We start from the raw sequence: 26,914 nt of genomic DNA, 5'->3' as shown, positions 1-26,914 counted from the left end.
TCTGTGCTCAAAGTCATTCCTGATTCCTCTCCCTTCTCCCCTCTGCAATGGTGGCTGTGGGCAGTTCACCAGACCCCTCTGCAGACACTGCCTGCCTGGGGGGGCTGGAGAGGACAGTGGGCAGGCAGGACAGACCCCTGCCTCCTTGGGTGCTGAGGGAACAGGGGCACTGGGAGGGGTTGCATGAGCCAGGAGGGTCCCAGAATCTGAGGATCACGCTGGGAGAGGGGTCTCAGGACTGGGGTGGAAGGGGACATGCTGGATCCAGGCTGTGCAGGGGTCCCAAGCCAAGCTGGCTGCAGTGTTATGGTCTGGGGGCCATTCTGGGTTTGGGGTTCCAGCACCATCTGGAGTAGGGAGTCCTGCACCAGGCTGGGCACAGAGACCGGGCTGGGCTGGGAGCGGATCCCAGATTCGGGCTGGATGGGGGTCTCCGGACAAACTGGGGTGGTCTCAGAGCACTGGGGACGCCATGAGGGGACCGTGGGCAGGGAATCCCCCGGAGGATGCGCCGGGAGGGGATCAGGCAGCAGAACGGGATCGGGGGAAACCCGCGGAGGTGTCCGGGCTGCGGGGCGGGGCAGGGCGGGGGGCGGACACATCCCCCCCATCCCGGGGGCCAGATGACGGGAGGCGGCGGGGCCGGGCCGGCCTCTCACCGCCTACAAATGCGGCTCCCCCGGCGGCCGCCCCCGCCGCCCCCCGCCATGGCCGCGCCGCGCCGGCTCCTGGCCCCGCTGCTGCTGCTGCTGCTGCTGCTCGGGCTCGTCCTGGCCGCCCCCGGTGAGAGCGGAACACCCGCGGGGACCCCACGCCGGCAGCGGGGGATGAAGGGAGGCAGCGAGGAAAGAGAGGACCGAGGGGACCCCGCCGGGGTGGCCGCGGGTTGGGGGGGTCGGGGGGACCGGCACCCCGCCCGCACCGCCGGGATCCGCTGCCGCTGGGCTGGGGAAAGACAAAGCGCTTTCTTTGGAGCCAAAACCCTCCCGGTCCCCGTGCAGAGCGGGAGCGTCCGGAGCCGCCGTGACAGCCCCGGGCATCGCCGGGTCCCGCAACCGGACCCACGCCGGGCCCCGCCTGCCAACCGAGCCCGCGGGGGTGCCGGGACAGGAGCTGGGACCAAAGCATCCCCGCGAGGCACCCAGGGTAGCGGGACCGGGGAGTGCTTAGGGAGCAAAGCATCCCGGCCAGGGGCTCCAGGGCCCCGACGGAACGGAACCACTGGAGCACCAGCACCAGGCACGACGGGGATACGGGAACCGGCTCAGGGTGAAGGGCTGAGTGTCTCGGTGGCATAGAGAAGGGGGTGGCTGTGGGGAGGGCTGGGGCCGAAAGCAGAGGCTGAGCAGCCCCATGCCCTGCTGCTGGCCATGTTTGGCACAGGTGGCCGGGCCGTGCCGGCACAGGAAGCGCTTGGCACTGATGGCTCTCGTTGGGGACAATCCAGAAAACGGGCCGGCCCAGGGCCAGGCAGCCCCACGGCACTGCTGTCCCTGTCCTGCGTGCGGGGACACGTGGCTAACGCTGTTCCTGATCTCCTCAGGGCCGCTGGGGAAGGCGCCGGACGGGAAGGATGCCCAGGACGGCCTCACCCGGAGGCTGGTGCGGCCGCGGGGTGCACGGCGTGGGCCCGGCCAGCGGCCCGGGGGCTGGCGCAGGTACCGGCGGCCCCGGCCCCGGCTCTCCCACAAGGGCCCCATGCCATTCTGAGCCAGGTGAGCTGCAGAGGGGCGCGGGGGATGCAGGGAAACCTGTGATGGTGCCGTGAGGGAACTCATATGTACTTGGGCTTGCTCTCGTTGCAGGGCTGCCACCAGCCTTCCACGGACACGGCCTCCATTGCTCGCACCGTGTTCTCGCCTGATCTGCTCATCCTCCGGCCCTGAGCCTGGGGCTCCCCCTGTAAGCCCTCAGCCGGCCCCACCTTCTCCCGGCGGTTGGCCCTGGTGGCCCCGGTGCCATGTCTGGCACTGTGGGTGCATTCTGCCCCTCCTCACTGCCTCGCAGGGCCGGCTGGATTGGGGTTGCCCACAGAGGGGCCAGGGTTGCCACGATGCCCTGTCCCGGTGGGCACGGAACTGGCTCGGGCATTGGCCCGCTGGGACCACAGGCTTTGTGCAAAGCACTTTGTCAGGCAGAGCAGCTTCTCCTCAGGGGTGTGTGATCTCCTTGGGGTCCTGCCCCAGCCCTGTCACCCCCATGCCAGGGGGAGCACACAGCTTGTCCTGGGTCTATTTATTCCCATGGTGCTCATCCCACACCCTGGGTGAGTTGCCCTCCCTTTCTCGTTGGCAGACTCACCTCGTGATGGAGTGGGGTGCCCACCCAGGACACACTGTGGGGCCCTGGGCCCCTCTGCTTCATGCCATGGGACAGTAGGAATGGGGGGGGTACTGGGGTCTCTGTCAAGCTCTGCCATACACCAAAGGAGGGGCCCTGGCTCTGAGCTGGTCCCTGCTGATTGTCTCTTGTGTCTGTAAAGATTTATTCCATGTAAATACATCTTTATAATAAAGAGTTATGATTATTAACTCAGTAAATGCTGATTTCTAGAAGGGCAGGTAGGGGTTGCTCTCCTGCTGGTGGGGAGGGATCTCAGGTCCCTCTGCTGTCTCCTGGGGCTGTCTATAGGCACTGAGGGTCATGGCTGGGGCCATGGCAGCCCCTTTCCCAGCTCAATGATGGCAGAGAAGGTGCTCAGCAAGGAGTGAAGTCATGTGCTGAGCCTGTGGAATTGGCAAGGAGGGTGGGAAAACACAGGTCAGAGGGGCTGGGAGATGGAGGAGGGGATGCTGGAAGGGCACAGGGATGCTGGTCTTCCTGGGCATCCCTGTCCCTTGTGTTCAGTCACTGCTATCCCTGGCATCCCTGTTTCTGGTGTCTCTGTCCCTGGTATCCCTGACATTCCTCCCCTACGTGTCCCCACCCCATGGGGCTGGGTGTGAGCATGACCCATATGGGGGGCAGGGGGGGGTCAAAGCTCAGGGGACTGAGGGTCCCAGAAGGACCCTGCAGATGGAGAGAAGGAGCTGAGCCCTGCAAAGGGATCGGACCCCATGGGACAGGACACCCCCAGCCGCGGCTGGGACGCTGGCAGAGGGGGTGCCCATGCGGGGCCTCCAAACCCCTGACTGTTTGCAGGGCGCTGCCCACGTCCCGGGCACGGGGCTGCGGGTAGAGGTCGGCAGTGCCGGCGGGGAGGGGGTTAAGGGGCTGAGGAGGAGCGGAAGGGCTGCAGCTGCGGGCTGGGAGCGGGGCTGGGGAAGCGCCGGGACCCAGCTGGCCTCCATTAGCTCATCCGCCGGGACCGGGAGGGATGCGCTGCCCGGCCCCGCGCCAGCCACCGCGCCCGCCGCACGATCCACGAGCCCCGCCAGCCGCGGGGCCCTGCGAGCCACTGCTGCCCCACCGCCAGCTGCCCCGAGAGACCCTGCCACCCCCAGCCGGCTTCACGGCCACCCCACGAGCTACTGCCAGTGCCCCCATGATGGTCTGGGCGGGTGGGCAAGGGTTGCCTGCCCACTGCCCAGTCTTGTCCTGGTCCCCATGCCCAGTTTTCCAGACCCAGCAGCCTCCCAGAGCTGGAGTGGGGCAGGATATGGTGCCCCAGCCACAGCCCCCTCCAGCTACCCTCAGCTCCAGCTCTGGGATGTTGGGGGGTTATTGTTCCTCCATTGCCAGCCTACAGTGCTGCTGCTACTGCTTTGAACTGGGAGGGCTCTCCCCCTGCACTTCATATTGCCCCTCCATGCCCGTGCTCTGCTTCCCCAGCTGCAGCAGCAGGTACCTTGCCCAAGAGATGTGGTGAGGTCCCTGACTGGGCACAGGCAGGACTAGCAGTGGGGGGCCCAGTAGACCCTTGGAGGAACTGCTGTGGCCATGGCAGCAAGGCAGCGATGTCCCACGTCCCCCAGGCATTGCCCAGCCCCAAGTGCTTGGGCTGCAGCCAGGGGTGGCACGGCTGAGCCCTGACCCCAGCCCTCCTGCACCAACCTGAAAGGAGGAGGCCAGGGAGGACCTCCTGGCTGGGCTGTGGCCAGCCTGGAAGGAGGAAAAGGCTTCTGGGCCGGGAGACCTAAGGAATCTCTGGCTCTTCCTGGCCTGGCTGGCTGCCCACAGGCAGGTGGGAGCTGCTGAGCTTGGCCGTGCTCCCTGTGCCTCGTGTGCCATGGCAGTGCCAGAGCTCCTGTACTGCAACAGGAGGTGGGGCAGAGTGGGCAGTGGGCACAGGGGCAGTGCTGGGGACATGGGCAAAGAGGCATGGGGCAGTCCTGTCCCACTTGCTGTGCAAGCAGGGCAAAGATGGGCTCTGCCAGGTCCCAGCTCACTGAGCAAGGAAAGAGGGATGCCAGGGGCACAGGGAGAGCGCTCAGCCGTTGTAGGAGCCCTGCAGTCCTTGGGGACCTCTGGATGTCCCCAGGGGAGACAGGAGAGCTCACTGCCCACCTAGGGCTGGCAAGGGATGTTCAGTGTGGCTGTGGGACAGCACCAGCTCCTCCAGCACCACCACCTGGGTACCACCCGCATCCCTCAGTGCCCATGTTCACGGTGGGCTGATGCATGAGTGAGAGCCCCAGAGCTGCACCCCAACAGCCTCCAGGGTCCCCCACAAGGATCCCTGCAGCCTCATGAGGAGGAGGATGGGCAGGCCCAGGCTGTGTCCCATCCCCAGGGAGCATGAGAGCTTCCCTCTCGCTCCGGCATTTCCGCCGGCAGTGGCAGGAATGTGGTGGCCGCGGGAACAGTGCCGGCACCTAGCACTGGTCACCTCGGTGACAGCACGGGAGCAGCTGCCAGGCACAGCCCTGCTCCCAAGGAGCCGGCAGGAAGCAGATGGAGATGACACCGTCCGCCATTTCCTGCAGCAGGACGTGCGGGCTTTCTCCACCACGCTGCCCTTGCTGGCCCAGCAGGGCCATGGGCACACAGGCATCACTGCTCTGGGCTGCCAAAGCTGTGTGCCACACACTGGCACCAGCACCCTCCTGCACCCGGCTGGACCCAGTGCCATCTCCATCCCGGTGGGGCACATGCCACCACCCACTGTGGGATGGGCACTGGGCTGCAGTGCCAGCACATCAGGGGCGCACCCAGGAGCCCAACCAGCAGGAACCAGCAGCATGGGACCTTCTGCCACTGTCTCCACCTGTGCCCAGCACACTCCTGAAGTGGCTGGGGGAGAGCCCAGCCCTCAGCTGTCCCCAGAGTGAGCCTGGAGCTCCAGGCAGGGCTCCATGACAGTGCAGAACTGCATGAGGAAAGGCAGGTGTGCCCTGCACAGCCCCCAGGCCTTGCACAACGAAGGTTTATTTGGAACGAACAGTTTCCCAATAAATTATGTAATTTAAAAATTTTAAGGATAAGAAAAAGGCAAAAGGGAGGGGAGCCTGCAGCAGCTCAGCCAGTGCATGGGGACCACAGGGCCACACGATACCCTGGGCTGAGCCCAGGCACCAGTGGGGGCTCTGTGACCACAACCTCCTCCCCTTGGCTTTGGCCTCCCTCACCTGAGGCCACATGGCCCCACAGGCCTTAGTGTTTCAGTGGGACAGACCACTCTTGCACCCTCAGTCACCAGCCCCAGGGCTGTCCCCTCAGACAGCTGTGTGTGACCCTTGCACAGCAGCCCCCGTGCACAGCCCCCACAGCTGCTCCTCTGGCCCCTGAGGAGCATTTGTGGCTCCTTTCACTCCCACAAAACCCACACCCTCTGCTAACACCCCAGGAAGGAGACAATGGACTCCATCTAGAGGCACCTGGTGACCCAGCCTGTCCTACCCCCACACTGTAGGCTGGGCGAGAGGGACAGGGGTCCCATCCTGCTCCAAATGCACAGGACAGCCCAAGAGCAGCAGAGGGCAGCTCACGGCTCTATCTGACCCTGGTCACTGCGAGCCACCCACCATCCTGTGCCCTTGGGGGAAGCTGAGGCAGGGAAGGGAGAGGAAATTGAAGGCAGAGTGGGGGGTGCAGGGACAGACTTGTGTGCTGAGGCCCTGGGTCCTGGGAGGGTGGGAGGGGAGAGGGGGGAGGCCATGCTGAAGGGGAGAGGCCAAATGTCCAAACAACCTTCCTGGGTCAGCACGGTCCATAGCACAGTGATGGCATCAGGGCTGGCATGGCTGTGTGGCAGAGGGTGGCACATGTCCCACAGCAGTCTGGGGTGATGTACACACCAGCACACAAACCTGGCACTGGAGGGACACAGTGTGCCACAGCCTCCAAGAGCACCAGCCATCCCCACCTTTCTCTACAGCAGCTCTTGGGAGATGGAGGTGACACAGAGAGAAGCGTGACCTGGGAACTGGTGATACTGCCACGGGACGATGGGTGCTGGCACAGTGCTCGGGTATCGACACATCCACCTGGCTCCCACGGGGAAGCTGGAGGCTCCAGAGGTGGATGGCAGTGCAATGAGCGTGCAGGTCCTCTGCAGCGTGGGGTATGGCATGGCAAGGAGGGGGAACTGTCCCTTCCCACTGTAAACACAGCACTTGGAGAGCTTCGAGCCTTTACCCCTCGGAGCTGTCAGAGGCCCGGCTGGAGCGCGGGCCTGCCTTTGGCACATGGCACGAGTCACTCCTCGTCCCCGCTGAGCAGGAAGCTGTAGAGGAAGTTGATGGCACGCTGGCGGTCCTGCTGGGTCTGCCTGGCCATCAGGTTGGGCGGAGGGCGCAGGAGGAGGCTGGAGAACAGGGCAGCTGTGGAGGCAGGTAAAATCAGTCACTGGTGAGGAACGAAGACCTTGGGAGGCACAGGAAGAGGCTGGGATGGAGCGAGGGCCACAGGGGAACAACACTCACCGATCATGGTAGCACTGATGTTGTTGTCCTCTGAGTACTTGAGCAGCTCCCGCAGGAAGGACATTAGGTACCGAAACACGTTGCGGTGGCAGCTCGGCAGCTGAAGGATCACCTGCAAGGAAATGGTGTCAGGAAGCTCTCCCAGCTCCCACTGCTGCAGCCTGGGTATGTGTGGCACTCCGGGTTCCACAGCAACTTACCGACAGCTGGCAGCCCTACTACTGATGGCACTTGTGGACTGTGGCTCCTGGTGACACTGCTTCAAGGAAAGCTGTGTCACCAGGAAAAAAATCCCCAGTGCCTTGTGGCTGCTTCCCGCTTGTTTTTAGTTGGATCCCAGCTCTCAATGCCCCAAAAATTCCCCATCTGCTCAGGGACATGCTTGACCTGGCCTGCTGCCCCACCAGCTGTTAAGAGCCATGCACAGCCCTCCATGAAGGACAGGAATTGTAGCTCTGAGCAGGTGCTCAAGCCCTCAGGACCAGGGGTGGCTTGGCCCCTCCCCATTCCCCATGTGCTCAGGGTAAGACAGGGCTCACTTGGGGTCTCTCTGGAAGAGCTGTCCACTCTCCCAGAGCCACTGTCAGCCCCCAGGCAGGGAGCAGGGCCCAGGCAGGCCCAGAGGCATGGCACAGCCCACAGCAGCAGGAGCTGCCCTGAGCTGGCAGCAGACGCACCTGTCGGCACAGCCGGCTGCTGTGGGACCCCTCCAGGCATCGCTGGTACAGCTCATAGCAGATCACAGGCTCTGGCAGAGCCTCCAGGAAGATGAGGAGAGCTTCAGCCACAGAGTGATTACTGCTCGCTGGAGGGCTGGGAATCAAGGGTCATGCTGAGCAGAGAGAGCCCCTCCCTACCCAGATGCTCATCTCACAGGAGGACACACAAGTTCCCTGCCTGTCTAACCTCTCCTTCTCCTCCACTGTCCCCCATCCATAAAAAACCCTACACTGCATTTCCCACCCTCTGGCTGCACAGAAGCCCCCTGCTCCATTAGCTTCTTCTCCAGACCATGCTCTTCAGTATCCCAGCTCCTGCACTTGGCACAACCCTGCAGAAGCTTCCAGAGCCCCGGCTGCTTTGGCCAGCCCTGATTCAACTTTGAGAGAGGTTGTGGGGGGACCAAGGGGAGGCCATCCTTGCCAGGAACCCTGCCAGGTAAAGGTGACAGACAAGCTCTCCCGAGAGTGAACTCTCCCAGCAGAGTTGAGATCCATCACAGAAGGATACAGATTGTCTCGGGAATGCTGGTGTCCAGGCAGTCAATGATCTGCTCCAGCTCTTCCTGCATACCTGGAGTCTGGAACAGGTCCTCCTGTCAAAAACAGCACAGGAATGGAGTAAGTCACCTTCCCCACAAAGGCACATGGTGACTCCCAGTGAATGGTGAACCCTGGGACACCCAGCCAGTGCTTTCAGCCCAGGGAAAAGCCTTGCCCTGTAAACAACAAACTGGAGCTGATCACCAGGTGTGTGTGAGGAACCAGGTCACCAGGAGAGCTCCAGTGTGGCACAGGCCCCCTCCCTCACCCTCCCTCTCACCTGGTGGAGAGCATGCTTGAATAGGTGGTCCACCAAGAGCCAGATCTCCTTGGGCACCTGCAGCGGCACCTCACTTGCTTCCTCACTGTCCAGGGAGCCCATCTGCAGGATGGATTTCTCCTGGAGAGAAAGCACACAAGGGCTCAGGGAAACCTCAGTCCCTTCTGCCTCACTCCCTTAGTCCCTGGTAGGGAAAGCTGAGACAGGGGAAGCAGCAGGACCCTGGGGTGCTCTAGCCCTGAATCACTTCCACAGCACCAGCCATTGCCCCACAGGTCCTGGCTCCTCTCCCTTCTGCTGCCCCATGGAACAACCTGCCCGGTCTCTCCAACAGCCCCAGCCCCCTCAGACCCCCAGGAGGTGGCTCTGGCTGCCCACGGTGCCCTGGCCCCATATCCCAGCTCCCACCCTGCAGCCAACAGAGGCTGGGACCCAGCCAGTCCTTGTGCTGCGGGAGCTGCCACACTGGGGAGCCCAGCCCCGTCCCCACCGACCCCACCACCCCTTCCCTGCCTCCGGGTGCTCCAGCCACGGCTGCTCTCAGGGCTCTGCAACTGTCCTGACTCCTCAAGTTTCTTCCTTGATTTTCCCAAGAAGAGCTCTCACTGAGTAGAGGCCACCACTGTCACAGTTCCTGCTTACTCCTGTGGAGCAGCTGATGTGCTCCTGTGGCTCAGATGTCTCCATCACACCAAGCTTTAACCGGATCCACGTTCTTGGCTTGATTTTACTCTCACTTCACGATCGCTCACATTCCTGTGACCTCCAAGGAGGAAGCCATGCCCAGCACTCCCAAAGCACCCAGGAACCAGCAGCACAAGCAGGAACACAACCCCGCCACCAGCAGAGGAGTCCAAAAGCCACACAGAAAGCACCTCACACCAGCTGAGGCAAAACTGCCATGGCTGTCCCTGCAGCACACACAGCCACTGACAGCAGTCAGGGGCGGCTTCCCTGCTATGCCCAGAGACACACCAAGCTGACACAAGCCCTGGTGGCACGGGCAGTAGCCCCAGTTGCCACACAGCACAGCTCTGCCCTGCACAGCATCAGGTCTGACCCTGCCAGCAGATGAGGAGTCACGGCTGCACAGCTGCCTCGCTCAGCCACATGCACTGGCAAGGTTGGGAAGCAGCATGTCAGGCAAGAGCATTACAGATTTCCTCTAAAAGGGAAAGGGGGAGAGCTGCAGACCCTCTCCCAGATCTGTGGACACTCTACCCGGGCTGAGGCTCTTCTACAGAAACCCCCTGTGTCAGGGCATCACTGGAGCCAAGAGCTGGAGCAGCCCTTTGCATGACTGGGGGAGCTGTGGAGACCCCCATACAGGAGATCCCAGGTATTCAGAGAAGGCTCAAGGTGCCTCCGGGCAGACGAGAAGGAAGAGGAGCAGGGGGAGGAGGCAGGCGCACGTTGGCCGGGCCCCGAGCGCCCTCTCCTGCCGCGTGTGAGGAAGAGAGGTACGCCACGTCCTTCCCACGGGAAGATGCTCCCAAAAATCAAAACTCCTCCCTTCTCCTCTGCCAGGAGGGAGTATGTGAGTTTCATGAGGTTAAACACCCGAGCTTGATCCCCTCTTGGAGAGGGAACATTCCTTCCCTCTCCTGTTGTGCTCTGCTACTGTGCTGACAGCCCAGAGAGGAACAACTCCCTCAGACTGGGAAGCCGGTGCAGAACCAGCTCGAACAAGTTACAAATGTCAGACCCAGCGCAGGGAGACTTCCTGAACACCCCCAGCATTTCCCACTTGCTCTCCCAAGGAAGTTTTCCTTGCTTGGCTCCAGCACCAAGCATGGGTGCCAAGGGAAGCAGTGATCCCACTCGGGCATTGTGGCCATCAGAGCCAGCAGTCTCAGCTCCCCTGCTTGAGGAGGCACAGAAATATCCACCTCCTGCACAAGGCCCTCCCTCGGCCTCCACAGGGACACAACCAGATGGAAGGAACAAAAGACCTGAGTTTCCTCCTCCAGCCCTCTTCTCACAGGTCTGAGAGGATGCTGTGGTGAATCCCTCCTTATGGTCAGAGGTATGTCAAAGGCTGCCAATCTTTTTTGGGAATATCCAACATTGCTGTCAGGATCAAGAAAGTAATTTTTTTTTCTTCCCAAAGCAAATTTGATGGGCTTCAACATTGCAGTTGGGCTTGGCTCTGGGGTCACTCTATGCTTCTCCATGCTCTCATCCAGCCCACAGCTGTGCTAAGAAGCTTTGCTGGCAGCCATGTCCCCTCTGTGCTCCCCTCCCCTTTCCTCTGCCACAGAAAACAAGGGAAAAGCTCCCATTCTTTACAAACACACCACTGAGAAGCAGACTGCCACGCAGCAATTGCTCATGTTACCTTTTCTAAGAAGCTGTCTTCTTCCTGAGAGCAGCAGGAAAGAGAGGAGAGGAAAAAGTGTGGTTAAGAGGGAGAAAGCACTCTCGGATCAACTCTTGTGATTAAGCAGAAGCCTAATTTGCATTACAAGAACCCACTGAACACCAGGTCCTTCACACATTTTGCTGACACGGCCAAAGTTAAACCTGTGGTGAGAGATTTGCCTGCCAATTAACAACAATCCTGCTCATATGATGCACAGCCTCATCAGGATTTCTGGAAAGCCCTCCAAGGGGCTTAGACAGCACTGTTCACTGGCCAACAGCTGGGCCATGGGCAGATGAGATGTGACCACCAAGAAGTTCCTAGTCACAATCACTGTCCCTACATTATTTCAGCCATCTTCCCTTGTGATCAGGCCAGAGATAAAACGTTCCCTGGGCTAAATCTGTGTTTCTGAGTGTGTGGCAGCTGTGGAGCTCACAGGGCCCCTAAGCAGCTTTCGGTACCGTCAGGGAAATGAGGGTTTGTGCTCAAACCCGGCTGCTGCTGCTGCTGCAGCCTAAGAGCATTAGCATTGCACAGAGAGGAGTGTGCCAAGCCCTCCGGCAGCACAGCCAAGCCCTCAGCATCCCCAAACAGCCATCCCTGTAGAGCCAGGGCCGGCTGGACACTGCTCATAGGTTTGCAGGAGGAAACAGAAGCAGGCTGTCCATACAGAGTCTTGGCAGATTGACCTTTTGGGGTGGGAACTGCCCCAGCGCATTCCCAGGCTGAGCTGGGAGCAGCTGCAGCTCCCATGGCACAGGGACACCAGGAGGGAGGAGCATCTCAGGGTCCCCTGTGGCCTCTGCAGTGCCTGCTTCCTCTGGAGCCTCCCTGAGCCACAACAGACTGTCCTCTTCCTGAGAACAGCTTGCTTTGAACAGGAGCTGGCACAGGTTTCTCTCCTGAGGCACAGGGGGAGGGACACAGTCACAGGCTTGGGAGGGCAGACGGCCACCTGCACTTTTTGTAACGGGCGAGTCATGTGCACCTCACCCCCCAACCTGAGCCTGGCTGCTCACCTCTCCACAGAATCACAGAGTGGTTTGGGTTGGGAGGGACCTTAAAGCTCATCTCATTCCACTCTTCTGTCATGGGCAGGGACATCTTCCACTATCCTCAGGTTGCTCCAAGCCCCTTCCAACCTGGCCTTGGACACTTCCAGGAATTGGGCAGCTCTGGGCAAAGAGTGCCAGGGCCTCCCCACCCTTCCAGGGAACAATTTCTCCCTAATGTTGAGCCTTCAGCACGATCTGTTCCACAAGACTCACCTGTTCCTCACAGGGGTTCTTCAAGAGGCTTTTTAAAACCCAAAATAGGATCCCAAGAAAAAACAGGATGAGACACTAATACTGAAATCCCAAAGGAGAGGTGCTCAAGTGACAGCAGCCATGTCACTGTCTCCCTCCTTGGAGAACCAGGAAAGCCATTCCCAGACAAACTCCGACCTGCGTGGTGCTATCCCGCACCCACCTACCTCAGCCCCTCAGTGACTGGATCTCCAGACCTCTCTCCACTGAAATACACAGAAAAAGTCTAGCTAGGCTGAGGAAGATGTTTGGTCCAGTGAAGGATGAGCCCATGCAAGTGCAGAAGGTTCTTAATGCACACACACTGCCAGCCTCACACAGCCTGAGCAGCACCAAAACTCAGGGAACTGCACCCAAATGCTCCAGCTTGCAGGGCAGGCAGCCCCAGCACCACTGACCCAGGCAGCAAGTGCTCAGTTTGGTCTGATTCCAAGGATTTCTCAGCTCACAGGTAAAATCAGCACCAAAAAACTTAAAATATGCCCCCATGCCCATAAGGAGAGCTGTGTCCCTGCTGCAGACACTGGAGCAGGTGCTCCTTGCTGACTGTTTTGCCTGCTTTATTTCTAGATGCTTCACTGAGTAGCAGGAGAAGGAAATCTATAGATGGAAGGAGAAGAAGCCTCAATGAACTCTTACAAATCTAACAGTGTGTTAGTGTCTGTGAGGGCAGAGCGAAGGGTCTGGGCCCAAATTCCTCTCTATCAAGCAAGAAGTTGGTGCTGAGCTGGAAAAAGCAGGTAGAAAAGCAACCAAGGCCAGTGAAATGTTCCAGACCCACTTCTAGAACAAGACTGACTATAACCAAATCCTCAGAAATCTGAGGAGCTGAAGCCTGGATCAGTTGCTTGACCTGAGGAGGCAAACACCGTATCTTGCCACCTGCATCCTGCCTAGCCTGATCAGTGTCAAAAAAGTCAAAAGATTAAAAAGTCAAAATTCTCATATAAAATGGACTTCTCTGTATATTGGACTTGTGAGAAAAGTAGATACCTACAATAAAAGATGGGAACTGAAAGAGGCAGGGAGAGGCACTGGACAACTGCTGAAGGGATAAGAAAATGTGGAAACAATGGGAGTGGAGGCTGGCAAATCTACAGAGGTAGAAAAGCAGCAGCTTCCTGGACAAAAAGCCCCTCATGTAAGGGTGAGACTGTGAGATAGGAGAGAAGAGGAAAGATATTACATGGCAGAGAGACTCAAATAATGGAGCTGAGCTTTCAGGTGGAGAGAAAGAAAGGACTCTCCTGCCTGAACAAGAATGGGGACATGAACTGGCACTCAGGAGCTGCTGCACCTCACTGGAACATGGCCAGGTAAGGCAGTAAGGAGAGATGAAGGAAACCAGCCTGGAAATCAGAATTACATCCCCAAAATGGGACAACCACAGAAACAGCTGAGAGTACCCAAAAAACAAGAGGTGACCACTGCACCCTCTCTCATGCACACAATGAGCAGTGGGAGGAGGAAAATTGATGCTGGGGGCTGGCATAGGCTGGGGAGAGGAACAGTTTGCTGCACCACAGAGAGATCTCTCCCTGATGAACTATCTCTCACCCGAGGCATTATCTCTCACTGTGGTTGGTGTGGGAGGAAATGGCCAGAGAGGCTGTGACATTGCTCATCTGCTGAGCTGTGTCCTTCAGCACCCCACACCACACACTTTGGTCCTTCTGCTTCTGCTTGCTCCTTCCCCTGAGCAGTGGGAATGTATCCAGAAGGAAAAGGCCTCCAAGGCACTCATCATAGCAAAAGAAGCTCATATACCTTGGATGAGAGGACGCTAATCACATCTCTTATGACACTGCAGTGCCACCCAGCTGAGCCTGCCGGCACCAGTAACACCAACATGAGGTGCTGGGATCACTTTTTCATCCCATCAAACAATATTCAGAGCTCACTCAGTAAAAAGGCTGTCAAAACCATTGGCTGTGGTAGACAGGAAGAATAAAAGAGCACCTCAAGCTCTGTGAAGTCACTCATCTCAGAGCCAGCACAGACAGCCTAACCTGCAGGTACTGCTCCTGCTTTTGGGAGCAATCAGGAGGGAATCAGGCTTCTCTGGGTTAGAAGAGCCCCTTCAGAACTCACCAGGTCTATGAGTTTGGTGACTGGAACTTCTCGGATGGGTCGCTTCATCCGGCACAAGGCCTCAAGCGAAGTGCCAAAGCAGCTGGGCAGGTAGGTCCCACTGATGGTCAGGAAATAGTCCTTCCCTCGGTCCAGGTGCAGGACAAGAATATCCTCAATTTTATCCTCGCCAGAGTTCAGGAGGGTGACTGAGTCCTTGCTGACATACACGTCCAGGGAGATCTCTGTGCTCTCATCTGCAACACACTGGAGCGCTCAAGAACAGACAGACACTCTCCAAAAGGGATGATGGGGACAAACATACAGTGGAAGGGACAAAGGCCACAACAGCATAGACAGACAAGACTGATGGTAAGAAGGTGGGACACAGGAAAGACAGGAAGGACTGAATGGAAATGGGATTGGGGGGGTCTACAGCACTACACTCACCTGGCTCCAGGTAACCTTCACAAGGCTCGGCCCGAAGCCATGGCTTGCAGTAGTGGTTGTCATTGAGCTTTGGGATGAAGGAGAAGTGACAGGTGACTTGCCCATTATTGGTAATCTGGAACTTCTGTTTCTGCAGCTGACGGAACTTCACGTTCTCAAACTCGAACTGTAGAGCAAAAAGAAATCGAGCGATACTAGTGGCCAGGATATGGCCCATGGCCAGCCCCCCACAGACTCTGCGGTGGCCCCCTGAGGCTGAGAGGAGCCCACCTAATGCAGAATTCCTCACAGAAGTCCTGCCAAAGAGCCAAGACAACATGTCCTCGCTAACCCAATTCCTGATCATAAGATAAAGGATAGAGTTCAATTTTCTATAATCCAGTTAATTGAAACAAGGTCTTTGAAAGAAGTTCTGGCACTTTGAAGGTTGCTGTGTTTGGGCAGGGACAGCGATCCCAGGTTCATCCTCACCTCTCTCCTGCTCAGCTCTAGCGAAGGAAGAAAGTCATTCTCCATCCTGTCCATTACACGAACAATGTCTTCAAACAGCTTCCGATACTTCTGCTCATCCACAACCTTCACCTGTGGGAGACAAAAAACACTCAAGGAAACTTCTGACTGGCTTTCACAGGAACTCTCTTGATCATGAGCTGCAGAAGTGAATTATTTATCTAAGCACTTGCTTCTGTAGCTGCAAGGCTGAGAGAGTTCACACACACGTGTGCAGTCCCAAGCTGTGTCTGCAACTTTACACAGATTTCACTGCTGCAGGTGTTACCAGGGTCTGTCTGGCCACTGGTCACACAACTGGGAGATCACTGGAGGCAACCTCTGTGAGACAACACTGGCATGCTGCAGCATTTCTCATGATTGTCCACAGGGAAAGGGGAAAGGCTTTTCTTTAAATAGACTCAGCCTATTCTACTCAGCGCAGGTGAGGCACACATGATATGCCATGTCTGGTTCTGGGCTCCCCAGTACAGGAGAGATATAGAGGCCCCGGAGTGGGGCCAGCAAAAACTGTGGAGATGCTAAAGTGCCTGGAGCATCTCCCTTACACAGAAAGGCTGAGGGAGCTGGGGCTGTTCACCCTCAAGAGGACACACAGCTGAGAGGGGCTCTGTCTGTTCCTCACTGCAGGGAGGGCTCAGAGCAGGGCCCAGGCTCTGCTCTGTGGGGGCCAGCAATGGCACAAGAGGCATGGGAACATGAGGAAGAACTTCTTCACTGTGTGGGTGACAGAGCACTGAAATGGATTTCCCAGAGAGGCTGTGAAATCTCCCTCAGTGGAGAGAGTCCAGAACTGCCTGGACACAATCCTGTGCCGTGTGCTCTAGGATGGCCCTGCTGGAGCAGGGAGATGGGACCCAACAACCAACCGTGGTCCCTTCCAACCTGACCCATTCTGTGACCTGAGCCACCCAGGGAGCAGGAGGTAGCAAAAATGGACATGGAGTGTCCCCATTGGCTGCGCCAAAAAACCTGAATTTGCTGTCACTCTCCACTGAAGACATCCAGGTGTGAACCAGATGACACGTCCAACGCAGCACAGCACAGCCAGGTCCAGGCTGCTGCTGTGTCTCCATGTGGAGGAGGGAACAGCAGGACTCATGCATTCCCATGCTGCCAGAGGCAGCACCCCCACAGCAGGCACACCTCAGTTGGGTTCACGTGTCCTCTTGCAACTCTTGCCTTAGCAGAGGTGCCCTGACTCTGTCACCGCCTCCCACAGTAATGCCTGGAATGCCGGGCAGCGCTGGGATCCTGCCCCAACAAACACACAAACCCACCCCGATGCGGAACAGGGCGCTGACAGGCTTGTGGTCACTGGTCTTGAGGTCCATGTGACTGCAGTACCGGAGCTGACTGACATCCCCTCCTCTCCAAAGGATCCGATCACACCACGCTGGCACACGACACTTACCACTACAAAGAAAAACAGGTTACCAGGGGAATCCAACAATCCTATCAAGCCATCCAAGCTGTTCCTCTTCCCAACAAGGCAGTTCTCTCCACCCGCATCATCACAGCAGTGATGGAATGAACTCCTATCACTTACCCCAACTTGAATTCTGTTATTTCTTCTGCTCTCTCCCCCTTTCCCAATACAGCAGATAAAATTCCCATCCTTTCCAGCACCAGAAAACAAAATAACCCTCAGTCAAGCCCACCACAGCCTGACCCCATGTGTGCTGTGACCCAAGCTGCATGACTTTCTTGTGCTGCCAGACTTTCTGCCGACAATCCAACCCATCGCTTATTGTCTCCACTCCAGAAAGTCTACTCAGTGACTAGTATTATGTTGTGAAGCCTGAATCCTGGGTTATCCTTCTTCAGATTAACTACTGTGGTGATTCATAAACATGGCAAGTCAAGTTCAATCACTACATGGTTTGGAAGTCCTTCTTGGGAGTTTCTCCCTTCGGAGCAGCCCCTGCAGCAGATGCAGCCATGTCTGTGGGAGGCACCAAGCAGGAACCACAGCTGCTATCACAGTGCAGCCACCCTGTGGGTGTGCAAGTCAGGGGACAGGGTGACTCAGAGAGCCTGTTTCCTTAGCTCTTCAATTCCTTTTTTATACTGTTTGCCTGTCCCTGGTAATAGAAAAAGGCCCCAGTGCAGGGTCACCTGAGCTCACACTTCACCTGCCTTCATCCAGTGGGATCAGCAGCTACAGAGGTTTAAGGGATGTGCCTGCTCAACGTACACAGGGGGCTGCTTATTGCAGAAAGCAGGAAAGAAACGAAGGCCAAACATAACACTGAGAGGTATGCAGTTCTAAGAAGCAGGAAATCAAATTTTGTGAAAAATGTGTTTCATGTCATAGGCAAATACACCCAGTTGCAGCCAATGTACCTGGAGTCCCAGCGATCTGTTTTAGAGTCATATTTATACGTGGGGATGAATTTAATATCTCCCTCCATGAAATCTGCAAATGCTTTCTTCTGAGTGCGCTGAATATTCAGCTAAAGCAGAAAAAAAAAGCTTTAAAAAGAAAAAAAAAACAAACCCAACCAAACCCAAGAAACCCTCCCTTGCCACAGCAGTGTTAGAGAGCAGATCTACAGGCAGAGAAAGCGTGGCCTGTGGCCATTCTGTGGGATTCACAGACAACCCCAAACTGCCTCTCAGACCTCACACCTTTAACACACAAGTGGAAAGTTTTCCAAACAGACCGAGTACAAATGAGCATCGTACTGCTCACCAGACCATGCAGGCAGCTTCAAGCAAGAGTTAAGGGAAATATTAATTACTAAATGCTTTCATCAGTTTTCAGGCTTAGGATTGCCATCATTAATTGTTCCCCACCAATCATTTTAGCAAGAGCCTCCAGGATTGCACTTGCCTGACAACCTGGCACCACCCTCCTTTGCTCCTTTCCTCTTCTGGATGTTTTCCTCAGTAAGACCTAAGCTACAGCTGTTTCCTGAACAAAGCTCTGTAGCACAGCAAAAATGAGCTACAGAGGACAACCAACCAAATTTATTGTTAAACTGTGTCAGAGGTGACATTGCACCACTGCTGTTCATGTTTCCCAGGTGCAACCCTTCACCTGAAAGGAACCTGCCACCAGCTTCTGTGTGCTGCAGGGAAGTGCCGAGCAGGGAAGGCGACAGCACAGAATTCAGGTCAAACTGGCTGAGCAGATTTGGACTCCAAATCAATACCTCTTTCACAACACTGATCGCAGCAGCTTTTGTTGCTGTTACAAATGCTTGTGTTCAGCTTGTAGAGGGAACTCCTGCACTGAGACACAGACCCACTTACACAGTGACTGCCTGAGTTACCCAGTTACCCCAATATGGACAATTTGGTTTTGTTAGGGGGATGTTGCAACCAGCACACCCAGAGCTCTGTCAGGGTCCAGTGTCGATGTCTGTGTCCAGACCCTTATTGCAGTGTGCAATGGAATTACATAGGTTGGAAAAGTCCTCCAAAACCATTGACTCGAATGGTTCCTCCAGCACTGTCAAGGCCCCAACTAACCTATGTCCCCACGTGCCACCTCTACATGTCTGTTAAATCCCTCCAGGAATGGGGACATCACTGCCCTGGGCAGTCTGTGCCATGGCTGGACAGCATTTTCCATTAAAAAATTTTGCCTAATATCCAACCCGAACCTCTCCTGGCACAACTTGAGGCCATTTCCTCTTGTCCTCCCAGTTGTTACCTGGGAGAAGAGACCAACCCTGACCTGGCTGCACCGTCCTCTCAGGGAGTTGTAGAGAGCAAGAAGATCCCCCTGAGCCTTCTCTTTTCCAGGCTGAGTTCCTCCAGCTGCTCCTCATCAGATCTGTGCTCCAGCCCCATCCACAGCTCCGTGTCTGCCAGCTCCTCCCTAGCAGAGGCACCTCCCAAACCAAGATGACCTCCCAGGGATGGGGTGAATGTGAGCGAGTTCACTCACCTGGTCGTAAGTCAGCAGTTTCTGAAGTTCATTCTTGCTGATGAGATTCTTCACTTCACTGGCATCCAGCAGACACAGCCTGTAGTTCAGGTCTCCCAGCCAGATAACAACACTGCAAACAAAGATACACAAACAATCATGGAATGGTCTGGTTTGGAAATGAGCTTAAACCTTATCTTGTACCAGCTGGGGAGGGACACCTTCCACTCTCCCAGGTTGATCCAAGAGAACAGCACTGACTCTAATGAAGCAAGACCAGTGTTCACACAAAGTCCAGCTGGTGTTGAGGCTCTTCTCATATTAAGAAGAGAGCCATGGTGGAGGTCATTAAGCAGAGTCAGCTGGTCAGCCAGTGGGACAGGTGAGGCATCTGCAGGGTTATCCCTCATGTACACCCTGCTTTTACCTGTTGGCTTTTCACTGCCTTTCCTTCAACCAGAGCGGGCCACTGCTGCACCACCTACGAGCCAAGACCGCCTGACGCTGAATTAGCAGGAGCAGAATTAGGTTCCTGAAGGTTACAACCTTTTGGACATTGTTTCCCATCCCTGCCATCAGCCATACCTCAGCAGCACCTGCTCCCACCCCACTCTTCTCCAGGCTTCCAAACAGGCCTACAGCCTTCTTGCTGTCAGCAGCTAAAGAAGCACTCATGGGATCCACTCTTTACTCCATAAAGGTTTCCTTTAAAGATTAAAATTTAAACCCCTTGCTAGTACCAAAGCTCTTCCTGTTTATAGTCAAACCTCAACATTTCCATTAGTAGATTATCAAGGATAATCTAATATTGCAAGGTTTTTTTCTGTACTAATCCACTCTACATTTTTGGTTTTTAAATGGTTTAAGTATTAATTACAGAAATACCAACCATTTGTATTCTGTTTAGGCCTGCTGAAAAGGAAGTTATACACAAACACAAGGAAAGGGACACTGGGCACAGGTGCATAAGGCACTGCAACAAGGAGGTGACCAGTTTGTCTGCAGGAACTGCAGCACATCACAGCCCTTAGGATTTCAAATTATTTTATTAAGCCAAATTATTTATCTGCATGAAACCTCCGGTTGCTGCAGTTCTGACTTGACTTGGATTACTCAACACCACTGCCAAAGGGTGCAACTCACTCATGCTTCATGATGTTGAGCTCAGACAGACAGTCTGAGGTGGAGATCAGGAAGCTCATCCGGGCACAGATGTCCTTGTAGTCCTGGTTTCGACGCTCAAAGTCCTCCACATGGGCAGCCAGGTGGGAGTTGACGACACAGAACGTGGTGTTGTAGAACATGAACCTGATGGCCACACCACCCTTGTTGCCCTAGGGACAGGAGGGACCAGTGGGGAGTGGGTGACAGGTGAGAGGACTGGGATGGCACAGGTGAACCAAACCAGACTGTGCCACTTCTTGCATGGATACAAGGAAGCAACAAGCTGGCCTTGGTGACTCACCATCTTTCCCATGACTCCTGTGCCCACAGACTCTGTCACAATCTCTTTGATATTGCTCAGATGATCCTTCTTAGCAAATATGAGCAACATCATCCCAACCAGGCGGACCATTTGCACCTGCAAAAATAAACGGGATCCTGAATTCCCAGAGAGGCAGCGGGAATGCAGTTCTGATCTGCTCTGCCTGATGCTCTGCTGCTCTGGCTCTCCCTGTTCCTCATGTTCTCTACTCAATCCCTAATTGCAACAACAGAACCCAAAGAGTCTCCTGTCCTAACAGCAAGGTTCTTGGGGTCCATCTGTCTCCGCCCAGGAGCTGTCAGCGGTGCTGAGCCCACTGCATTCCCTACTCTGGTCCCTCCCTACAACAGGGTGGGCAAAGAGAAACTGAATAAATGCCCAGCAAGTTTGTGACTCGGGTCTCAGCCCTTGCTGTGCTCTAGCCAGCACAAGCAGAGTGCTCCAGCCAGGCCCAGGGCTGGGGCTGTCCTGAGGCTGCAGATGCAGTGGGAGTCAGAGCCCACCTTGGCTTACTGCGGACTCCAGTGCAGAGGGGAATGGACAGAGATGTTCCTATTTCCCTGAGGCAGACCTGCCTGATGCACGGGATAGCAAAAGGCATCTCTGAGCTACACAGATTGACTCATTCTCAGGAAATACTTGTTCCCTAAAGCCAAGGGCTTCTCTGGATCTGAGCAGTTATCTGCTCCCACAGAGCTCAGCCCACAGAGGCTAACACTGTGCTCATGTGCCCTGTCCCAGTGGGGATCTCAGGTCTGCTGCTGATCTTTTACATGTGCTAAGCCAACACTGTCCAGTCTGTGACCTTCCTGCACCTCCAAAAGAGTGGTATCATCCCTGTGAAACAGTGACATCACCACTCTGAAACAATGACAAGGCCTCACCTGCTTGAGCACAGTCTGCATGCTCACCTCTATGCACAGAAACATTCACATGTGTTGGGATTAAGTCTATGGAGTGAGGAAAGAAGCTGAGAGCAGAGAATTTGGCTGCAAGGGCCCAGAACCTGGTGTGCTCTGCAGGAGCAGAATTTGCAGGTGACCACAAGTCTTATCTACAGCTTCAGCCACCTCCACCTCCTGCAGCCCTATCCTGCACTCTCCCTTTCACTACAGTAGGAGAAATTCACCCAAAACTAAAGTGAAGCAAAGGGAGAAGAGGGAGCAGGAGCCTCTGCGGTTCAGGCCCGGACTCCTGGCTCCCCTTGATAGGTCTCAGTTCAGCAAGATACTCTATTCCCTGTTTCATTTCCTGTAACATCTGCTCAGAGCAAGCAGTATGGGGTGTGACAGCAAACACATAGGCTAAGGAAGAAAGGGAAACCCATTAATGTATTCAGGACTGGTCCCTGCAGCATAAAAGTTTGTCATAGCAGAGATAAAACCAGTGTCCTGCTCTAAACCAGCCAGAACAAAGTCCTGCTGCCACAGCTGAAGCAATTCTGACTCAAGGCAGCAGTACCCAGAAGATTGCACTTCATAAATCATCCTATTCTTTCAGAGAAAATCTATTAATTTAATTTACCAGCTCAGGACACACCTGGCTTCTATAGTATAGGATGAGAAGGTAATATAGATAGAGAATTTGAACCTGCTGCTTCCCTTACAACTACCTCCTATTTGATAAAGGTATTGTGGTCCCCACCTTTATAAATTTCTACTTCAAAGGACAATATTTCCTACAACTGTAGTGCAGAAACAGACTCTCCAGATTTAACTTGACACATTTGACAGATGCCCAGGTATGCACATGCCCAGTATCACACTTGGTTTCTCCAAGCCTTGCTCCTTGGACAGGGAGGAAAAGGGAAGCCCTTTTCCTTTTTCCTTCCTTCCCATCATGCCAGCTCCATGACAAGCCCCCATGCCACTGAGCAGAACTCACTTTCTTGTATTTGGCCTTAGGGTGCAGGGACCTCTCCACAGCAGACAGCCACTCCTGTTCCTTCGTAGAATCAAGGTAGAAAAAGGCCTCCGTGCTGAGGTCCAGCTCCTGGAACCTGGAAACCCAAGAGCTTAGCACCTCCAGCCTTCCTGCAAATCCTCCTCTACCTACAGAAATGTGAAACCTCCAACAACAGCCCTTGGAAGAACAGCTCTTTATGGCCACTTGCTAAATAAAGCAGTAGAATTTCCCCATGTGTCTTTGAGATCCTACCCCAAGTCCCCAGCAACCCTTTCCCTGAGAAACACCACTTTAGACAGAGGACAATGAGTGAGCTCTGCAGATACCTCCAGGAAAATCTACTGTCATGCTAGCTTTGTTCAACTTGATCCTCTGCCTCATCCAATGGCTTTTTGCCCTCAGACAGCCCCTGTGTGACACAGCTCAGCTCTGTGCAGCCTCTGAGAGCACAACATGAACCTAAACCCTACCCAGCCCTCCTGGATCCCCAACTGCTCACCCGATGCAGTAGAAGTCTGGAGGCTCCATGTCATACACCAGCCATGGGTTCAAGAAGCTGTCTGGAGACTGCCCATTCACATTCCATGTACCCACAAAGAACCTAAAACACAAACGCAGCTGAGCTGTTAGAAAACACAATGAAAACCACAGCAGCACAGCAGTGTTCTGGCTGGAAGCATGCACTATATGAGCTGTCCCTGCATGGAGCAATGACTGCCATGGGGGAACTGAAAGTCACAGAATCATTGAGGTTGGAAAAGACCTCCAGGATCATCGAGTCCAAGCTGTGCCCAATGCCCACCTTGTCACCCAGCCCAGAGCTCTGAGTGCCATGTCCAGGCATTCCTTGCACACCTCCAGAGATGGGGACTCCACCACCTCCCTGGGCAGCCCCTTCCAATGCCTGACCACCCTTTCCATGAAGAAATTCCTCCTGGTGTCCAACCTGAACCTTTCCTGCTGCAGTCTGAGGCCATTTCCTCTTGTACTCTCCCTTGCTCCCTGGGAGCAGAGCCCAACCCCCTTGGCTGCCCCCTCCTGTCAGGGAGTTGGGGAGAGCCAGAAAGTCCCCGAGCCTCCTCTCCTCGAGGCTGAGGCTTCTCTGCTCCCTCAGCTGCTCCTCAAAAATTCTCCCAGGCTTGGCTCCCTCCCAGTGACATTCCTCTCAGAGTAAGGCATTCCACCAGCAAACACCTGGCTCTTTTAACATCACGTCACGAGGGGCAATACCACAACACTATGGTGGGACATCTGTCTTCACTCTTTCTGCCCATCTGCTCCAGCCTTACCAAGGCTCAGGAGATCTGACATACACAGAGATAACACAAAAGCAGCAGCTGCCCCATGGACACGAGACTTTTGGCTGTACCATCCTCACTGGCCACCTGAGCTGCAACCCACCACCAGCTGCCAGGGTCCAATCCTGGGTGAGATTCAAGCTCAAAGGAGAGATCCCACAGCTCTGTCCTTCCCTCTCAGCTCTCACCTGAAGTTGTGCAGGTTGATGTAGGCCTTCTCCCTCTTGGCCAGCACATGTTTGATGAGTCCCTCTCTCTGCCCCGAATGTGTGCTGGGCAAAAAGATCTTGCGCATAGTGTTTGTCACCTTGGGCTGGTCTCTGGATGCGCCTTCTCTCTCTCGGTGAAATCTAGGAAGGAAGCAAGAGCAGCACTAGAACTAGTTCTGCTGTCTAGGAAGAAAAGTAAAAAAGGGAACAGATCCCCTACATTACTTACTGCTTATTCTGAGGGACAGGAGGAGGTGGGGGTTCCCGTCGAGATCCCGTCTGGTGGTTCTGCATGTTCCTTTTCTCTTCTAGGCTCAGGGTGTTGAAGTCATCCTCAAACCCCAGAGCTCCTGTAATGAAAAATCCAAGAAAAACACCCTGAGAAACAACCTGAAAGAGCTCAGATCAAGAAGGAAAAAATGTAACTTCACAGAAAGCAAAAAACCAAATGACAGTAGGAATACATCAATTGTGTTACCCTGGAAATGGGAGAAAGGGGCACTTAACCACAAGGGAAGGCAGGAAGGAGCTTAACATGCACAAACCAAGGGTGAAAATAGCACTCAGGAAGGAATTAACAGACAAGGAGGTGTGGCCAGACCCAGCTCCTACCCTGGGCACCCCAGCACTGCACAGGCCTCGCAGCAAAGCCAACTGTACCTGGAGATAGACCTGTGAGGCTCTTCTCCACCTGATGCCAAATGGCTGAGTCCTTAGGTTCAGGAAGAGATGCTTTCAGGTGGGCTGGAAAAAAACCCATCCCTGTCAGAAACTGCTGGCAGAGAATTTCACATGCACAGGGGCAACTCTGCTCACCTTCCTGTATGCTCTGCACTTCTGACAGGAATCCCAAGCAGCGCTCCTCATCAGGGATCTCGAAGAGCCGCTCCGGTGCCTCCTCACCCTGGATCCTGACCTTGCAGCCTGCTTCAAACACACTCACTGAATCAGCCCAGGCTGCCTCAGAGTCCCCAGGCTTCCCACCCAGCTTCCAGGTGTTGTTTGTGATGGAAATCTGCACCTAAGTTATCCTCCCTGCGCTTCTGAGGTCCCCCCACCCTGCTTGGGGTATCCCCAGCACATTCTCCTGTCTTTAGGAATCGTCCCTACTGCAATTTTGCAGAGAAGAGCTCTAAAAGCAGGAAGAAAAATTGCAGACATTTTGACCATTTGCATTTCAAACCTTGTCTGTCATGGCAACTGAGTGTCATGACACAGCCAGATGACAATATCAGAGGGAAAACCATCGCTGTTTGAGCAGAGGACAAACACTGAGCCTGGGGGAAGACTGGAAGGCAAAACAAGCACCAGTGGCTGTTCCCTAACAGGATCTTTAGCTACACCACTGCCCTTATGAAACTTACTGTTTGTAGCTATATCAATCAGCAGAGTTTCTTCTGCCTCTAGAAAAGAGAAAGCCAGGATCAGTAGAGCTGACGCTGGATGCTGCAGTAATTGAGGACTCATATAATTACACTACCAGTCATGAGAGAGTCCTGACAGGAACAAAGAGCTCTAATTTACATCTGTACATTCCTAACGGTTCTGGCTGAGAGAACCTGGACAGTCACCTCCCAACAAGTGTCCCAGGGAGATTCCTACCACACAGTTCTCATACACCTGGATGGTTTTTCACCATCAGTGCAGGTACTTTGGGAAAGACCAACTTGACAAGGAACTTCAGAGCTTCTCTACAGAGCAAGACCAAGGGCAGAACATCCCTGAGCTGCACACAAGGGAATGAGCAAATTCAGAAAAACGGACTTGTACTCCTCACAAGGATTTGCCCCAGGGTCACTTGTTGCTATTTAAGTTCTTCCAAGAAAAGGCCTAAAGCCCTTCCTCATCCAATAGGTGGGATGCTGAGAGCTTGCTAGACCTTAGGAAGTTTAGATGTAAACATGCAGGAAAAGGCAACAGCTCCCAACTCTTGGCATAGCAGAGAACTCTGAGAGACAGACACCAAATTCCAGACCCTGAAACCAGGTTCTGCATGTGTTGGTTCTGTGTGATGCCAAGCCCAACATGCACTGGAGCCAGCCAAGTTCTTCACAAGTGCATGCTGACATGGAATGACAACCTGCTTGGATGAGGAACAAGGGGATGCCATAAAATGTGACTTGCTGTTTCACAAGGAAAGGATTCAATCTGCTGTGGCTCAGGAGACAGGTCAGGAAACACCATTAAATTTAAGGTTTGTGGATGAACAGCAGGGGATTCTCAACCTTCCCCCCAGCAGTCAATACCTTGCACACATTTAAAACGGCTATTGATGGGAATATAATCCGGATCAGAGTTTTCTTTCTCCTGGGAGCGAATAACGACCCTGCAGACAGAAGGAAGGCTTATAAAAACCTGGCAGCAACGCACACAAACGGGAGCTGTGTGTACAGAGACAGTGTTTGATTTTTATCGTTAAACTTCTGGGGCAGGAGGAGGAAAAAGGCAACGAAGGTGAGACCGTGCAGGACGCGGATACCCCGTGGGAGAAGTAAGAGCTGTTGAACTCTCCCTGCCACGGGGCAGGGCCAACACCGGGATGGCAGCGGCTCTGCTTGCCGGAGGAGCATCGGGGAGTCTCCTCCGCAGCGCCGGTCTCGCGGGTCCCCGCCCGCAGGGTGAGGGGAGCCCGCCGAGGGAGCACGCAGGGATCCCGAGAGTCACGTCGGCTGTGGCCACTCGGCGAAGAACCGAGCCGTGCACGGGCACGGCGCGTCCCGCCCCGGCCCCGCCGCGGCGGCACCGACCGAGGCGAGCCGGGCCCCGCCACGCTCGCACTCACCCGTAGCGGCCGGCCCGCCGCTCCAGGCCGAGCACGCACGGCTCCCGCCGCCCGGCCCGCACCTCTGTGCCAGCAACGCTCTGCGCCGCAGTTAAGAAAACCTCCTGTCACCGGCCTGCCCCGCCCCACCGCTGCCCCCCGCCCGCCCGGCCCCTCGCGCACGGTGGATACGAGCAGGCCACAGCCCGCGGCGCGCGCCTCCATGGCGGCGCTCGGTCTCCCGGCGACTCCGCGCTGGGCACGGGCGCGGAGCAGAGCGGCGCCCGCCGCCGCCGCCGCGCCCCCTGCTGGCGGGAGGACCCCACCGCCC

General features: G+C 55.5%; 2 protein-coding genes across 3 annotated transcripts; one reads left to right on the top strand and one right to left on the bottom strand.

The window, feature by feature from the left end:
* The first annotated feature begins 1,422 nt into the window (after positions 1–1,422).
* Positions 1,423–2,525, top strand: APLN (apelin). Its single transcript, XM_036402345.2, has 2 exons — positions 1,423–1,715; positions 1,806–2,525. The coding sequence occupies exon 1, from the start codon at positions 1,423–1,425 to the stop codon at positions 1,708–1,710; it is 288 nt and encodes a 95-aa protein (XP_036258238.2). The 3' UTR covers positions 1,711–1,715; positions 1,806–2,525.
* A 2,762-nt stretch (positions 2,526–5,287) lies between these two features.
* Positions 5,288–26,837, bottom strand: OCRL (OCRL inositol polyphosphate-5-phosphatase). 2 transcript variants are annotated; one of them, XM_036402161.2, is made up of 24 exons: positions 26,776–26,837; positions 26,605–26,684; positions 26,069–26,148; positions 25,187–25,225; positions 24,639–24,746; positions 24,483–24,566; positions 24,052–24,172; positions 23,802–23,963; positions 22,815–22,916; positions 22,295–22,409; positions 20,390–20,506; positions 20,068–20,258; positions 18,946–19,057; positions 17,394–17,503; positions 16,328–16,463; positions 15,009–15,119; positions 14,538–14,703; positions 14,109–14,344; positions 10,684–10,707; positions 8,346–8,465; positions 8,034–8,118; positions 7,481–7,608; positions 6,804–6,915; positions 5,288–6,701 (listed from the first exon to the last, which is right to left on the bottom strand). In XM_036402161.2, the coding sequence occupies exons 1-24, from the start codon at positions 26,806–26,808 to the stop codon at positions 6,577–6,579; spliced, it is 2,697 nt and encodes an 898-aa protein (XP_036258054.1). In that variant the 5' UTR covers positions 26,809–26,837; the 3' UTR covers positions 5,288–6,576. The 2 variants fall into 2 exon arrangements, with proteins under 2 accessions (XP_036258054.1, XP_036258053.1); XM_036402160.2 differs by having other exon boundaries at positions 24,639–24,749; positions 26,776–26,836.
* Between the last annotated feature and the right edge of the window lie 77 nt (positions 26,838–26,914).

This window comes from Molothrus ater, chromosome 14 (genome assembly GCF_012460135.2).
Source record: "Molothrus ater isolate BHLD 08-10-18 breed brown headed cowbird chromosome 14, BPBGC_Mater_1.1, whole genome shotgun sequence".
NCBI classification, from domain to species: Eukaryota; Metazoa; Chordata; class Aves; order Passeriformes; family Icteridae; genus Molothrus; species Molothrus ater.
This window is presented reverse-complemented; position numbering and strand designations above follow the sequence as displayed.